This window comes from Osmerus mordax, chromosome 17, assembly GCF_038355195.1.
Source record: "Osmerus mordax isolate fOsmMor3 chromosome 17, fOsmMor3.pri, whole genome shotgun sequence".
NCBI lineage: Eukaryota > Metazoa > Chordata > Actinopteri > Osmeriformes > Osmeridae > Osmerus > Osmerus mordax.
The window spans coordinates 7,600,932-7,616,789 of NC_090066.1; the positions used below are offsets into that span (position 1 = coordinate 7,600,932).

The 15,858-nt window shown below is 47.8% G+C and overlaps 1 protein-coding gene across 1 annotated transcript in view; it reads right to left on the reverse strand.

Annotated features, from left to right (window-relative positions):
* Nucleotides 1-12,283, reverse strand: part of cacna1c (calcium channel, voltage-dependent, L type, alpha 1C subunit) — a 62,147-nt gene extending 49,864 nt beyond the window's left edge. The window contains exons 1-3 of the mRNA XM_067254996.1: nt 12,139-12,283; nt 2,721-2,893; nt 997-1,136 (exon numbers count right to left, since the gene is read on the reverse strand). Of these exons, the coding sequence (XP_067111097.1) occupies nt 997-1,136; nt 2,721-2,893; nt 12,139-12,283 (458 nt within the window). The remainder of the gene's footprint in view (nt 1-996; nt 1,137-2,720; nt 2,894-12,138) is intronic.
* Between the last annotated feature and the right edge of the window lie 3,575 nt (nt 12,284-15,858).

The following is a 15,858-nucleotide window of genomic DNA, read 5'->3' on the forward strand; positions in this document are numbered from 1 at the left end:
GGCCAGGGCACACTGAGGCCCACTGAGGCCAGGGCACACACACACACACACACACACACACACACACACAAGCACTCATGCACACAAGATGTACACATCCCCACAATATATACAAACACAGAGACACAATTTACACACACAAACACACAATATACATGCTTTGACACACACACTACGCACATGATATACACACACGCATACACAATATATACACACACGCAGATACACACAAATACACACAAACCAACAGTGAACAGATGCTGCAGGTTGCTGAATTGCAGAGAAAAGAGCTACACAATCACTATCAAGCACACCTAATCAGTTTACTGCATAATCTTTGTGTGTATTTGATGTGTGTGAGATCCCTTGTCCTCTTATAATGATCAATCTGTGTCAGGGATGACAAATGACGACCACGTGACCACGGTCAGATCGTACTCTGATCCCTATGGTAACCACGTGACCACAGTTAGGTCATAATCTGATCACTATGACAACCACCTGTCACGGCTCCTTGAGACATTAGCTGAGGTTGCAGGTTCAACTCGTGCTGAAAGTAAACACCACTTTACACACAGAGACTCAAGTCTCTGCACTGTAAGATAAGGGATGGGGTGTGTGGACACAAGCCGTGTGTGTGTGTGTGTGTGTGCGTGTGTATGCGTGTGGTAATGAGGTGTGTACGCTGTCATCCATTACGTGACACCTGGGGCAGTGAATGTATCCGTCCCCTCCCTCTAGGTCTCCGTTCACACGCACCAGCTCTCCTCTGAGAACCCAGGCTAATCTAGCATGACACGCCCCTGCTGTACACACACCCACGCTCACACACACACACTCAGCCTTTAGACAGGGTAAATACAGTGACATAAGGCCGAGGGCATGGGTAGAAGAAAGAAGAGGAGGAGGAGGAGGAGGAAGAGAGAGACAGAGACACTAGATGTTTCCGTGGTATCCCTGGCGTGTCGGTATTGTGGAAGTCCCTCCATCACTCACCCCACGACCACGATGATAAAGTCCAGCAGATTCCAACCGTTCCTCAGGTAGGCGTTGGGGTGGAAGAGGAGACCGTACGCTATGACCTTGAGGAAGGCCTCCACTGTGAAGATGATGAGGAACAGGTACTCCACACGCTCCTACAAAGAGGGGGAGAGCAGGAGGGAGAAGGGTGGGGGAAGGAGAGGGAGGACAGGGAGAGAGAAAGAGAGAGGGGGAGAAAGAGAGAGAGAGAGAGAGAGAGAGAGAGAGAGAGAGAGAGAGAGAGAGAGAGAGAGAGAGAGAGAGAGAGAGAGAGAGAGAGAGCGGAGAAAAGGCGACGTCAGGATATTGTCTTAGTGATTGCATCAGCAGTAATAAAAACATTGACCTGATGTAGATGGAGTTCTTTGAGGCAGGAACATGTTCTACAGTAGATGTTCTAGAAGGAGAGAACATCTCGTCTGTAGTAGTACACTCATCACTCATCCTCACAGATATAATTGATTAAGAGCAAAGTCAATAACATCGTGCCAAACACACACACACACCAGATGCATGCCCATGCGCTCACACACGCATGCACTCTGGTCACACACACAAACATGTCTTGCAGAAGACTTTCGCTAAATGCCACACATAAATCCCAGCTTGCAACACATATGCTTCATACATATATACACTCAGCCTCCTCTGCCTGTACCCCTGGGGAACACCCCCGCCTTTGTGTGTTTATGGACTCTCCCGCCTCCGCTACCCTGGGTGTCATGCCCTCCGGACCCAACCACCTGCTCTGATGGAGGGGGAGGCCTCGTGGGTTGTCATATGATGGGTCTGCCCAGTTTCTCTTCAGGACTGGTGACTCATAGACACACACACACAAACTAAGATACACACTAAGAAAATTAACACACATTTAGATAAATCCTGACATACAGAAGGATAGAGAATAAGAAAGAGAGAAAGAGAGAAAGAGAGAGAGAGAGAGAGAGAGAGAGAGAAAGAGAAAGAGAGAGAGAGAGAGAGAGAGAGAGAGAGAGAGAGAGAGAGGGCTGTTTCATACAGGAGCACACAGTGCCAGCTTGAGTGACAGACGTCCAGCCAGCATGGTTAGTTGGTTTATCAACACAGGGCACTGTTGTTGCTCGAATTTTTGCTTTTCTTGTTACACCTCAGTCCCTGACACTGGGCAGACTGTTTCTCCGATAGACTTTTTCTCTGGGAAACAGTTTTTCTGGTATTTTTTATTCCTGGGACTGTTTTTGCAGGAGCTCTTTGGTCAGTGTGTATTGTTAGTGTAGTTGATGCTGTGGTGTATTGTGATTATTTAGCAGATTAGGTTACTTCCTGCTTCTGTCTAAATGTACCCTCCTCTCCTCTCATTCTCTTCATCATTTTCTTCTCTCCATTTCTCTCTCCCTCTTTTACGTCTCCCTCTCTCCTCCCTCATATCCCAGAGTGCCATGGGGCTTGTTCCCATGGTGATGACCCCAGCCAGCTGGATTCATGGGAATTGTCCTGGGATGACCGTTGTATGTGTGTGCGTGTATGTATGTTTATGTGTGCACATGGAGTGATGTCACAAACAGGGTGCCATCATAATACCCCCCCCAAAAATCCCAGCCAGTGTCCCTCCCTTCCTCACCCAACCCTCCCCCTCCTCTCTCAGTCTCTCTTTCCCCCAGTCCCTCCCCTAGCCCACACAGACTCCTCTCTCGTAGGGCAGTGAGCAGCTGCAGCCCCACCTCTCCCCCAGCCCCCTCCAGAGAGCTCCATTCCCAGGGCCGGGGCTGGGACTGGGACAGGGGGGGCTTCCAGGTCGTCTCCCCAGCGACCGAGTGTCTTCCCTGGGAACACTGCTCCGGCACGCTGAGGGTCTGGGGGCTGGAGCTATATAAAGGTGCGTTGATGTAATACCCTGGGGGCGGGGGCTTCACCCAGGAAGTAAAACTCTGATTGGCTCACTGAGGGGGAAGTACTGGGGCCCCCCCTCTTTAGGTGGAAAACATGGGAAACTGTCATCCGAATGTGAGGATTGAAAACCCCACAGTTGACATATTGCAACCTCTGGTGTGTTAGGCCGCCCCAGACCAGGGCGTCCATTAAAGAAAGAGGCCAAGCTACATCTCCTCTGACTGGGCAGGTTTTTAGGAACGGCAGGCTGGAGCAGGTCTCAGAGTCAAGTATTTCTACTGGATGTAGACTCATTCAGGTTTGCACAGAATGATGGTGTGCGTGTATGCGCATGTGTATATATATAGTATACAGTGTATACATTTCCTCTGCCTGATTTTCCTCTGTGGTTGGATCCTGTTGATCCATAGAGGTTTCAACTAGCCTCTCTGTCTGAGTCTCACATTACAGATCAGTGGCCAAACCACACACACACAGTAATGATCAAAAGCCTGTCATTATATTCTGGCGTTTGGTATTGTCTCCCACAAACACAGCACCCTTGTCCAAACCCACACAATCAGAGATGACACACACAAACACACACATACACTTCAGTGCTCCAGATATCCAGACAACCAGAACAGCCAAAGAAAACCCAGGAATCGTTCCAAAACGGAAAATCCGTTTTCCCCTCCTTCTCATTCCATTGATCCATGATGAGACACACACACACACACACACCTTTCAGTGGTAGACGTTCTCTATCAGATAATCCAGCTTGGTTGTCCAACCTGGCCCTGCTAAAACACAGCACTCTGAACAATAGAACTTCCCAGCCTTTAGAATCCCTCCCTCTCTCCGACTGTCTCCAGCGTCATGACAGTGTCTAGCTGCAGGGCTCAGCTGTGACATCATTACTCTCATCACACTCTGAGATCAATCTATGGTTTGGGGGCAGAAGTCAACCGAAGATGAGGTAGACGCACACACACACACACAGACATTCACAAGTTCCAACACATTCACAGAACTCACACTTTTGTATGTACACACTTACACATATGGACACACACACACACACACACACAGCTCTGCTCTGCTCTGCTTTGCTCTGCTCTGCTCTGCTCTGTCTCCAGCTGACATCCAGACTCAGTGGAGCTCTGTGAAGACTAGAAGAAGAGGAGGGAGAAGGGAGAAGAAAGGGAAGAGAGAGAGGGGGGAGGGAGGGAGAGGGAGACAGGTAGGCAGGTAAAGACAGACAGAAAGGCAGGCAGATAGACAGGCAGATCAGAGACAGATGCTGTGGGTGTAGTTATGTTGTGGTTAATGATTCCAGTGTCTGACAGGGGAACCTTAATTCACTTAGCTCTGATAGGTCCACAAAACCGCCCATCAGTCATGGGCCAATCACATTACAGTATCGACATTCAGGCAGGGCGTGTCTCATTTGACCTTCCTTCTGACGCTAGACACGCTAACAGGATTAGCCAGTGCGCCGGTTAGCTCCTGGAGGTCTGGGTGTGTGTGTGTGTGTTTGTATATGTGTGGGGGTGTTATAGGGGGGTGTATGTGTGTGTGAGAGCATGTGTAGTATGTGTGTATTTCTTAAAAAGATGGAACTGCTCATTCGCTACCACACACACATGCATGAGCTTACACACACTAACAATTAATTGCATGAGCTTGTGGAAGTTGGTGAGGGCAGGTCGCTATTCTAAAGCTAAAAGAGACTACAGGGAGCCTACGCACACGCACGCACACACACACACACACACACACACACACACCACCCACTCTAAACGCTGCATGCTGCACAAACACACTGCACGTGAAACCTTCCTCCACAATCACCATAGATGAGTTCACCCTCACAACTAAGGCTCTTATCCTCCTCCTCTCTCATCCTCCCTCTCTCCTCCTTCCCCCCTCCCCTTCCCTGTCCGTCTATCCTCATCTCCAGTTCTAGGTCCTGTGAGTTCTAACAGGTTCTAGATTAACATCATCCTACCATGCTCTAGATTTAGAGAGTTCTACCACTGTTCGAGATCGAGAGAGCTCGAACAGGTTCTAGTTCTAGAAAGTTCTACCTGGTTCTAGAACTAGAGAGCTCTAGAACAGTCAACATCTCATCATTCTAAAGTTAAAACGTCCGGATAAAACTACTCCCCCTTTTCCGTTTTCCACCACCTCCTTCTCCTCTTTTTTTCACTCCAACTCTTCCTCCTCTCCTCTCTATTCCCACCCTTATCTACCTCCTTCCTCTCTTCCCCTCATACCATTCTCTTTCTCTCTTTTCCTCCTCTTCCTCCTCCTCCTCCTCCTCCTCCCTCTCTCCTTCCTCCTCTTCATACTCTTTACTACAGTAGAGCTGGGTGCCATCCAACCGTTTCCATGGAGACCAAGATGGGCTCCGGCGTTTCCATGGAAACTGCAGGCGGCAGCAGCATGCGGCAGGCTGAGCAGGATGGCAAAGCACGCACACACGCACACACACACACACACAGATCACACTCAGATCCCACTGATCAGTATTTAACCCAGAATATCTACGGTCTAATTACTGCTCTTTTCCAACACAGCGTCGGGATAATGCGTGTCTCTCTGCGTGTTAACACGTGTGTGTGTGTGTGTGTGTGCGTGTGTGTGAGAGATGTATCTGCATGTGTGTGAGTGTGTGTTATGTGCATTCATGAATTATGACTCTCCCCTACCTTCTCAACTCATGGACACTCTCTGACACCATATCTATGAAACAGAAATAAAATACTGGACTAATAACATAGTATTGATGTACTACTAACACCATGCGCGCATGTAAGCATATGTGTGTTTGTATGTTAACATTGGTGTGTACTTGGGTGTTTGAGATGACAAGATTTTAAATACATGAGTTCACTTTGGGACTGTCTGTCAGTGCCATATGAATGACATCTTATTACCTACAGATGAGCACATCTTGACATGGAAACGCATCTGTATGGACATATCTCACTTTAATGACATATGCATGACATATCTCACATCAAGCTGTTCTCCTCTGGAACGGACTTCCTGTTTACATCAGGGAGGCCGACACTGTCTGTTTAAGGCTACAGTAACAGAAGCTGTCAACATCTGCCCGGTCGCCGGTCTGCCAATGTTGGACCAAGTTGCCAACGTGGACATCGGCCTCCTGTGATGGGCCACACAGAGTTCATAGTCTCTTCCTGTCTATCTAACTCATTTTTCACAATTGTTTTAGTTTTTCTGCTCTCCTTGTCTTCTTTGAGGGTTTGTGGTTGGTGTAGGCCTCTGTGACATTGCTTGTATAAAAGGCTATACAAATACAATTTGATTTGATATTACCTACATATGCATGATATCTCATATTAACAGCCTATATCTCCATGAGCAGCGACCAATTGAAAGATCTCCTCCATGACAATTAGTTACTATTGACCAACGGACGACTGCTCCGCAAGAACCAATCAGAGTCCGAGCGTCGCTCATCACACACTTGACGCAGAGACGCAAAGTCAGCCATGCTGAGCATCAAGTTGAATACACGGTCGAACAGACTGGGCAAAATCATTCATCCCTTTTCTCTCTGTCTCTCATACACACACACACACACACCTGCTCCGACACGCTCATACACACACCTGCACTCACGCGCACATAAACGCCCCTTTGAGAGGAGTTAGGGGACAGATAGAGGTGGAGAGAAAGAGGAGAGGGAGAGATGGAGAAGGAGTAACCAGTGGGTAAAAGAGAGGGAGGAGGGAGGGAGAGGAGGAGAGACACAGGGAGAGCTAGCAGATGGATCAGTGGGAGGTTCTACTTGTTAAAGACCCTGGAGACAATGCTGCTTCTCTCTCTCTTTATCTCTCCTCTCTTTCTGTTTTTCTCTCTCTTCTCTCTCTCTATTTCTTTCTTTCTCATCTTGATCCTCTCTCCCACTTTCTATCTCTTTCTCTGTCTACGTCCCTCCTCTGTGTGTATTTATCTCTCCCTGCTCTCTCCCCTCTCTCCCCTCTCTCTCTCCTCTCTCTCCCCTCTCTCTCCCCTCTCTCTCCCCTCTCTCTCTCCCCTCTCTCTCCCCTCTCTCTCCTCTCTCTCTCCTCTCTCTCCACTCTCTCTCCTCTCTCTCTCCCCTCTCTCCCCTCTCCCCTCTCTCTCTCTCCTCTCTCTCTTCTCCTCTGACACTCTGAGAGAGTGTGTAATAACTTCAGAACCATGTTAACACACAAGCCCTCAGAGGTGGCAGACAGAGGAGGAAGAGAAGTGGAGGAGAGAAAGAGAGAGAAAGCTTTTTGAAATGTTTTGATTTGTCTCTTCGTCACTCAACTTTTCCCTTCACAAACCCTGACCCCTCAGCCTATAGGTCAGCAAGGCTTGTCTCATCGTCACCTCCTCTGGTAAGCTCATCCAATCAGCTCGCCCTTATGTCATCACCATGTCATATCCTGAAATCTTGTTTCCTCTCAGTCGTTATATTGCCTTTCTGCAAATGGATCATCAGACCTCTCTCTCTGTCCTTTTCTCATTTGCCTCTCTGTCTTTCTGTCTCACTTTCTCCCAGCCTCTCTCATTTTCCCTTTCTGTTTATAACTTTCTCTGGACAGGTTGCTTGGAAACTAAGTTTTGTGAAAGAGAGAGTGTGCAAGAAGATAAGAGAGAGAGGGGAAACAAAACAGAAGAAAGTTGCTGAGTTAATTATGTGTAAAAGATAAAGATATAAAGCATAAAGAGATTAAGATATATATATATATATATGGAGAGAGGAGAGAGAGACAGATATAGCGATAGAGAAAGAGAGGGAGGAGAGAGGGGGAGCGTGAGAGAGAGATGGAGGGAGAGACCCAGAGGTTGTTAAAAGGTTTTGTTGCAGAGCTCACTAGAGAGACTAGTGCTAGCTGGGTCCCCCCCCCCCCCTCCGGAAACTCTTCCTCCCTCCTCTCTTCATCTGCCTATCACTCTTCATGTCTTTAACTTGTCATGTCTCTCTCTCTTCTTTTCATCTTGTCTCTCCATCCTTCTCTCCAGGCCTGCTTAGGCGGCCTGGCCCAGAGGAGGGCTGAATGGTGTGTGTATCATTCATGTGGTCATGAGGATGTAGCTGGATGTACTGCTCTTTGCCTTCCTGTAGGGGTCTTGGTGTGTGTGAGATGGAGGGGAGGGGAGAGAGAAAGTGAGGGGGAGTGAGAGAGAGAGGCGGGAAGAGATAGAGAAAGAGAGAGAGGGAGGGAGGGGGAAAGAGAAAGTGAGAGAGATGGAGAGAAAGAGACAGAAAGACAGAGACACAGAGAGAGGTGGAGGAGTAAAAAGGTGGGAGTAAGAATAGACAGAGAGAAGATGAGAAAGAAAGGAATAGAAAGAAAGAAAGAATAATTGGGCCAAAAATAACAGAGTAGAGAGTCTATAAATCATCCAAAACAGACAGGTAGCCTGTAATGTAGAGGGGGGATGGGCCTGTACATGTGTGTGTGTATGTGAGTGTGATAGAGTGTTAAGAAAGAAAATGTGCCCAGGAGAGAAGAGATTAAAAACCTAGGGAGAAAGAGAGATGAAACACAGTGGAGAGGGTAAAAGGGGACTCTCCTCCCTCCATGCCTCTCTCCATCCTCATCTCCATGGCTTTTCTACCTCTATCCCTCCATTTTCCCTTCATCCTTTGCTTCCTACCACCTCTCCTTGACCATCTCCTGTTTTCTTAATCCCTCTCTCTGTTCCTCCATCCCTTGTTCCCTTCATCTCGTTATCTCTATCCTTCCATCCCTATCTCCCCCTTTCCCTCTCTCCATCCTTCTCTATCCCTCCATCTCTTGTTCTGTTTATTTGTTCTCTCTACCCCTCTTTCTGAGTAATGAGTCGATCAAAACATCCATCCACATCTGTAGTTACGCACCACGCATGCTGATAGAAATGAGTGAGTGTGGTTGTGAATGTGTGTGTGCGCATGTGAGGGTGTGTGTGTGTGTGTCTTTGCGTGGGTGCATGTGTGTGTGTGTGTCAGGGTGGGACCAGAGCTTGGGGGAAGGTCTCTGACAGCCTAATTTGTCACCTCCCTCATGACAATGTCAGCCCTGGCTGTACCAATTTGACGGAAGGGAGTGACAAGGCATGTGGGCTCCACTTCCTGGTCTTCATCTGCTTCACACTGTTGCTTCATTAGCAAACCTTAGCATACACAATTGTCTTACTCTCTATTTATCCTTCTACTCTACTGCCTATATAAGGCCAACAAGTGTATACACACAAACACTCACACACCTCCCCATCTGAATAGTATAGTCAGGTGTCCCCAACTGTAGGAGCATCTTAGTTCCTCACATACACATACAAACACATTATCCTCTAAGATGTAACTGGAGATCTATCCAATCAATCCAAACAGTGCTTCCACACACACACACACACAGGACCAATCCAAAGAGAGGTACAGGTGTGTGAGAGAGAAGGAGTGTGTTTGTGAGAGATAGACTTGGTGTGAGTGTGTGTGTGTGAGAAAAAGACAGAGATTGTGTGTGTGCATGTGTGTAGGTGTGTGTGCGTGTTTCAGAGCCTGAAGCAGTGTGTCGTAGCATACCCTGGGTACACACTACTGTCTGCGAATCTACAGATCTAACAACAAGACAGACCTGAATCAGACACTGTTGGAGGACCAAACACACACATTCTCTTTCTCTCTCTCCTTTTCGCTCGCTCTCTCTCGCTCTCTCTCTCTCTCTCTCTCTCTCTCTCTCTCTCTCTCTCTCTCTCTCTCTCTCTCTCTCTCTCTCTCTCTCTCTCTCTCTATACACAAACTGGCAGGACAGACACACACAAACAACCACAGCCCCTTGTTCACACACACACACACTCATTCTTGTAGTTTTGGATTGATGTCGCTCCCACATATGGTTATCCTATTAATAACCATACAGAGTGTCTCTCTCTCTCTCTCTCTCTCTCTATAAAGGACAAACACTATCTCTGTCTACACACAAAGAAAGAAAGGACAGAGAGGTCGATTTTTAAGTCTTTGTTGGGCAGTGAAAACTGCCAGATACCCACCAGCTACACCTAACCATTGCGAGACAGCTGGATTCTCGAGATCATGACAACGGGAGAATCCATCTTGCCACGCTCCTAGTTACTCATTTGTGCCTGAACCATAGTTATTTGGACCAATCAACATCCTATGAGGAACTACTGGCAGCTATGGGTGGTTGAAGTTAGCCCGTGATAGACGGATGATTAATCCAATCACCTGCCAAGTATTTTTTGAAAGTGCCTGCCCTTTTCCAAACAGTTTCCAAGGACGACTTTCCGGATGGTTATGTGTTACAACCATCTGGGGAGTCAGGTTAAATGACACCATCCTAGACATTAGAAACCCTTCTTAATATGCAAGAGAGAGAGAGAGAGGGGGGGGGAGATATATAAATATAGGAAAAATGGAGGAACTGAGGAAGTTTAAGAGAGTGAGAGAATATTCAGGTTATAGGAGAAAGGATAACACATCTAATCCATAATGGAAGACTGAGGCTCATCTGTCTGTCAAACACTACACATCTATAATTCAACCAGAGCATGGAGCGAGGGACCCAGCACACTGCTAACCTTACCCAGCCCAGGGGGGCTGTCCTGGGGGACCAGGGGGACAGTCTCCCCCCGATCTGCCTCACTCTCATCTATCCTACACACCAACTGTGAATGTCAATGGACCCGTCTGTCCCTGTCTCTGTCACAGTATTGATCTGCCTCTGTCTCACTGGTTCTCTCTCTCTCACACTCACACACACACACACACACACACACACACACACACACACACACCTACAAGACTCTCACAACATGTCAAATGAATAACAACATATCCTTTTTTCACCCCCTCTTCCTCCTACTACTTCCCTCCCCCCTCCCCCCTCCCCCCCTCCCCCTCCTCTTCTTCCACTTGTGTGTGTGTGTTAAGAGTGTGTGTGTGTGTCTGAGAGAGAGAAAGAAAAAACATGAGAACGGGACAGTAACCATTCTTTCTCTGTCTCTCCACTTTTTCTCTCTCTCTCTCTCTTTCTCTCTCTCTCTCTTTTTACCCCTCTCCTCAGTGACATCCCTTATCGCCTTGGTGATAGGAGCAGCCGGTGTCACTAGTAATGGGCTGTGACTGCTGACCAATTACAGACCGCCTTACACACACACCTACACTCACACACATACATTCACCTGACATACACATGCACTCACCAGTCACACACACATACGCAGCTGACACAAACCCTCACACGTACACTCACTTACCTCACACACACACACACACCCATTGGAAGGTCATCAGGCCAGAATATCATCCCACAAACCCATCTGCCTGGACCTTTGGACACGGACACAGATCTACACACACACCATCCACACACTCACTCACAGAGACTCACACACACCCCTACAACTGCATTAACCGAAGGAAGCTTTTATCAGTCCAACAGGTGTTGAGAGTAAGATTATTACAACCTCATAGCAGAGCGACTGCCTTGTTTACTTCCTTTCATTCACCTGTCCACTGCTATGAAAGAGAGACAGAGAGAGATAGAGAGAGAGAGAAGGAGAGGGAGGGAGGGAAGGAGGGAAGGAGAGAGAGGGAGAGATGGACAGAGAGATAAAACAGTCCAAGCTGTGCATGAAAAGGGAACATTTAGTTTAAGAAGCCCTTTTTCATTGGTTTAGAAATTTGATATTGGATTTTCCACAGAAGCCGGTCGTCGGGCAGGACAAAGAGTCTGACGAGAGGAACGCAGCTAGAAAGTCATGGTAGCTCAATGCCTCCTCCTCTCCGAGCCTCATCTAGTCCTCCTCCCCTCCTCCTCTCCTCTCCCTCCTCTCCCCTCACATCACTACCTCCTTTCATCATCCCCTTCTTCCTAACTCACTGTGTGGGATGAATCTGTCTCGATTATTTCCATTCTTTTCTCCTCTCTCTCCTACCACCCCTCTATCCCCATCCTCACCTTCCTCACTCCATTCGTTCCCCGTCTTCCACTGTCCACCCTCTTGCATTGCTTTTATCCATCTCTCCCTCTCCCTCCCCAACCCCTTTTCCCCTTTCTCTCCAAACTCCTCTCCCTCCTCTCTCCATTTCTCCTTCTCTCTCGACATCTGTAACATGTCACATCCCCTCTCCTTCTCCTGCCCTCTTCGCTTCTCTCCCTCCATTCCTCCTCGCTTCTCCATTCTTCTTTCAGCAGATGCTTCAATCCCCTCTCCTTCTCATCCCCTCTTCTCTTCTGTGTCCTGTCCCCTATGGCTGACATTCCTCCTGACCAGAAGGGAGGCGGCGTGCCAGCATGCCCAGGACACGCACCCTCTCCTGGGGCAGGGAGGCACAGGCAGCCTGGGGGGTCATGAAGGTCAGCGGGCCAGGAATGCTCATGTCCCTGGTCACCACAGGCAGCATAATAGCTGTAGTGAGGTCTTTGTTGGTGGAGAATGCTGAGAATACCTGAGAAGAGGGCCATTGCCAGAGTGTGTGTGTGTGTGTTTGTGAGGAGAGTTTGTATGTGTGTGTGTGTGAGGAGAGAGGAGAGTGTGTGTGTGTGTGTTTGAGGAAAGAGAAGAGTATGTGGGAGTGTATGAGGAGAGCGTGTATGTGTGTGTGTCCACGTAATGACAGGAGTACCAGCCAGAGTATCATTGGCAACCAGACAGAGAGGCACTTCAGGAACGCCGCTAACCGCTAATTAGCACTGCACACCCGGTGGCACTGAGAGGGTTCAGCTGCTGGGACACACACACACATACCTCTCTCCTAACACACACACACACACATACCTCTTTCCTCACACACAAACACTCCTCACATACACACACGTACATACACTAAGGACACACACCTGCTTTCATAATTAGAGAATTCTGCTCCTGGCCAGTTACCATTAGAGAGGAATTAGAATAGATACACAGCTCTCCATTTTTCCTACCATCCCTCCCTCCTTACATCCCTCTTTTTCTCCTTCTCTTTCCTCCATCCATCCCTCCATCCATCTCGCCATCTCAGAAGACAGTAATGTGCTGCGGGGACATGTCTGTAGAGATAAATTTGTGTGCGTGTGTATGTGTGTGAGAGACTGCGTGTGTGTGTGTGTGTGTGTGCAGAACATGTTGCTGGTTTGTGCTTGACAGGAAGAAAGGTTCAGTTGAATGGTAGGAGAAAGTGTCAGTGTCAAAAGTGTAAAAGCCCAAAAATGTGGAGATCCAATGTGGTGGGTGTTTTCTGTGTACTACCACTGGGGGGGTGGTACTCGTGACACATTTTATCACACCAAGCCAGACCGCTCTGTTTATCCATGGAGGTTTGCAACTCCTCCCATGGCACAGTAGCTACATGTGTCTGGTGTGTGTGATTGTGTGTGTACTTGTGTCATCTCTGTGTATTTACCAGTCGGCGAAGCGAGACTAGGAAAACACACAAGAAACCTGAGAGTAACGCACCTTTCTGGATCAATACACACACACACACACACACACACCTGTACTGTATATTTAGGCTGACGATCCTAGAAACACCCGTTCATACATTGAATAATGGTGTTATTATGGTATGGCTAATGTAGCCGTCTCCGACAGCAACGCTAACATCCTAATGGGATTAGGCCGGTACATTCCCTTGCTGCCATGGCAACAAAGAGTAACAGCGGCTAAAAAAAGACAACAAAAACATTAAGGAAAAGAGAGAGAGAGAGAGAGAGAGAGAGAGATAGAGAGAGAGAGAGAGAGAGAGAGAGAGAGAGAGAGAGAGAGAGAGAGAGAGAGAGAGAGAGAGAGAGACTGACAGAGAAAGAGAGAAAGAGAGAAAGAGAGATACTGGTTTTATGTAGGACATGAAACTTTGCGATGAGGTGTGTGTATGTTCATACAGGTAAGTTGCCTCTCATAGCCAGTGATGATAGCAGTTGGCTCAATTCTGTTCTGGCCCGGTTCCGCAGTATCGATCTCTCTCCGTCAAACACACACACACATTTACACACCAAAACACTCACACCAAAGAAACTTACACTCTCTCACACCCTATGCAACATCATGCAGATGGATGCTGTGGACACAGACGCTATAGAAACAGTCAAGTGTTCATAAAAATAAAGAAACTCTTCTTCCTCTCTTTTTACACGTAGCATGCATTATGGTTTCAGGACCTGCTGATTGGCAAAAACTCAGTAACAGACAGAGAGAGACAGAGAAAGAGAGAGACAGGCAGAGTGACACAGAGAGATAGAGAGAGAGAGAGCGAGAGCGAGGGCGCGCACACAAGAAAGCGCTCAATTTAGTTTCTCTTGAGAGGACTGGTCTGGGGTCAGACAACCTAACCTCTCCACAGCAGGCTGCAATGAGAGGACCAGCCCCAACACTGACCTCAGGTCAGCCGGAACTTACATGGAAAAATGTACCACTGTAGACCTTCCAATCACTGTACTGTAGAGGAGAGAGGGGAGGGGTGGTGGTGGTGGTGGTGGTGGGGGGGGGTTAGACAGACAGACAGATAAGATAGATAGATAGAGGGGGGAAAGAGTAGGAAAGGCATAAATTGGCTAAAAAAGGCGAGAAGAGAGAAGTAATTTTGACTTGTTTAGTTGCCACAATAGTTACCTTGGAGACAGAGACAGATATAGATAGTGTGTGTGATAGAGTGATGTGTGTGTGTGCGTTCATGAACCAATGCAATTATTTACTTGATTTTGTCTGCTTACTTGGATCACACACGCTCACGCCACCTACACCGAAGAACTTGTGTGTAAACTCCCCAGGAGACCGGCTCTGTGCCGCTAACAGTCTCGTTAGTGACACCATGATCATTAGATCACCCTCACACACACACAGAACTTCAGAACGGACCTGCACTCGCCCACTCCAAACCCACACACTGTATCATCAACGCTCTTCCATGTAACTAGAGGTGACTGGGTGTGTTGGAGACAAAGAAAGAGAGACAAAAAAAAGGGAGACAAAGAAAAAGAATAAGAGAGAAAAGAGAGAGAGAGAGAAAGGGTTGTTGGCTATGGTATAACCACCAGTATTGACTGAGTAAAGTAAGCTTGTGAGGGTACGTTTGCGGATATGGATCAGTGCAGCTCAGGGTACTATGGGAACTATCTGCAGAAGCTGTATTCCACAGACGTATTGATTCGTTGATTCACGGTTAAAAAGAATCTGAATCAACTGCTACGAAGGGAATCGATTCGGTAATTCTGTGGTTAGTCTGAATTTGAATCAACTTCTACAAAGTGAATGAGGGGGGAAGCAGGGAGAGGGTGAGGCTGGGGGTGAGGTAGGATCGGGTGAGGTAGGGATATGGTGAGGCTGGAGTAAGACAGGGAGAGGTGAGGCTGGGGTGATGTAGAGAGTATACTTTTAACACACACATACACACACAAACACAGACAGAAACAGACACACTCCCGCCCAACAGACACACGCCCTCCCACAAGAAGGGTAAATGGCATGTGCATCTGTGTGTGTGATGTGTGTGTGTGTGTATGTGCATGCGTATGTTTGCTTGGGCTCTGAACTGGGACAGGCAGAGATGGGCTGAATGGTAAATGGATCCTCTATTTAGTGAGGAAACCTAAGCTGTCAGAACACACACACACTCTACCTCTCACACACACACACACACACACACATTCTTCCTCTCATTTGGGGGTGTCAGATGGAGCGTGTCACACCGGTGCTGTGAACAGTCCAAGGACAGGGGAGAGCTTTCTACGTCCTGAAAATAGGCTGTAGGACATTCAGCCTGGTGCTCTCTTCTCTGTGTGTGTGTGTGCGTGTAATAGAGTGTGTTTATGAGAGAGAGAGAGAGAGAGAGAGAGAGAGAGAGAGAGAGAGAGAGTTAAGAGTGTGTGTGTGTGTCGGACTGCTTGGGTGGGTGGCTGATTTACAGTGGAACAGTGGGTATATATTCATTTCATTTTGTTACAGTTTGTTTACGATAAGTTCCCGTGATAACTACAAAGCTTTTGTATGTGCGTGTTTGTG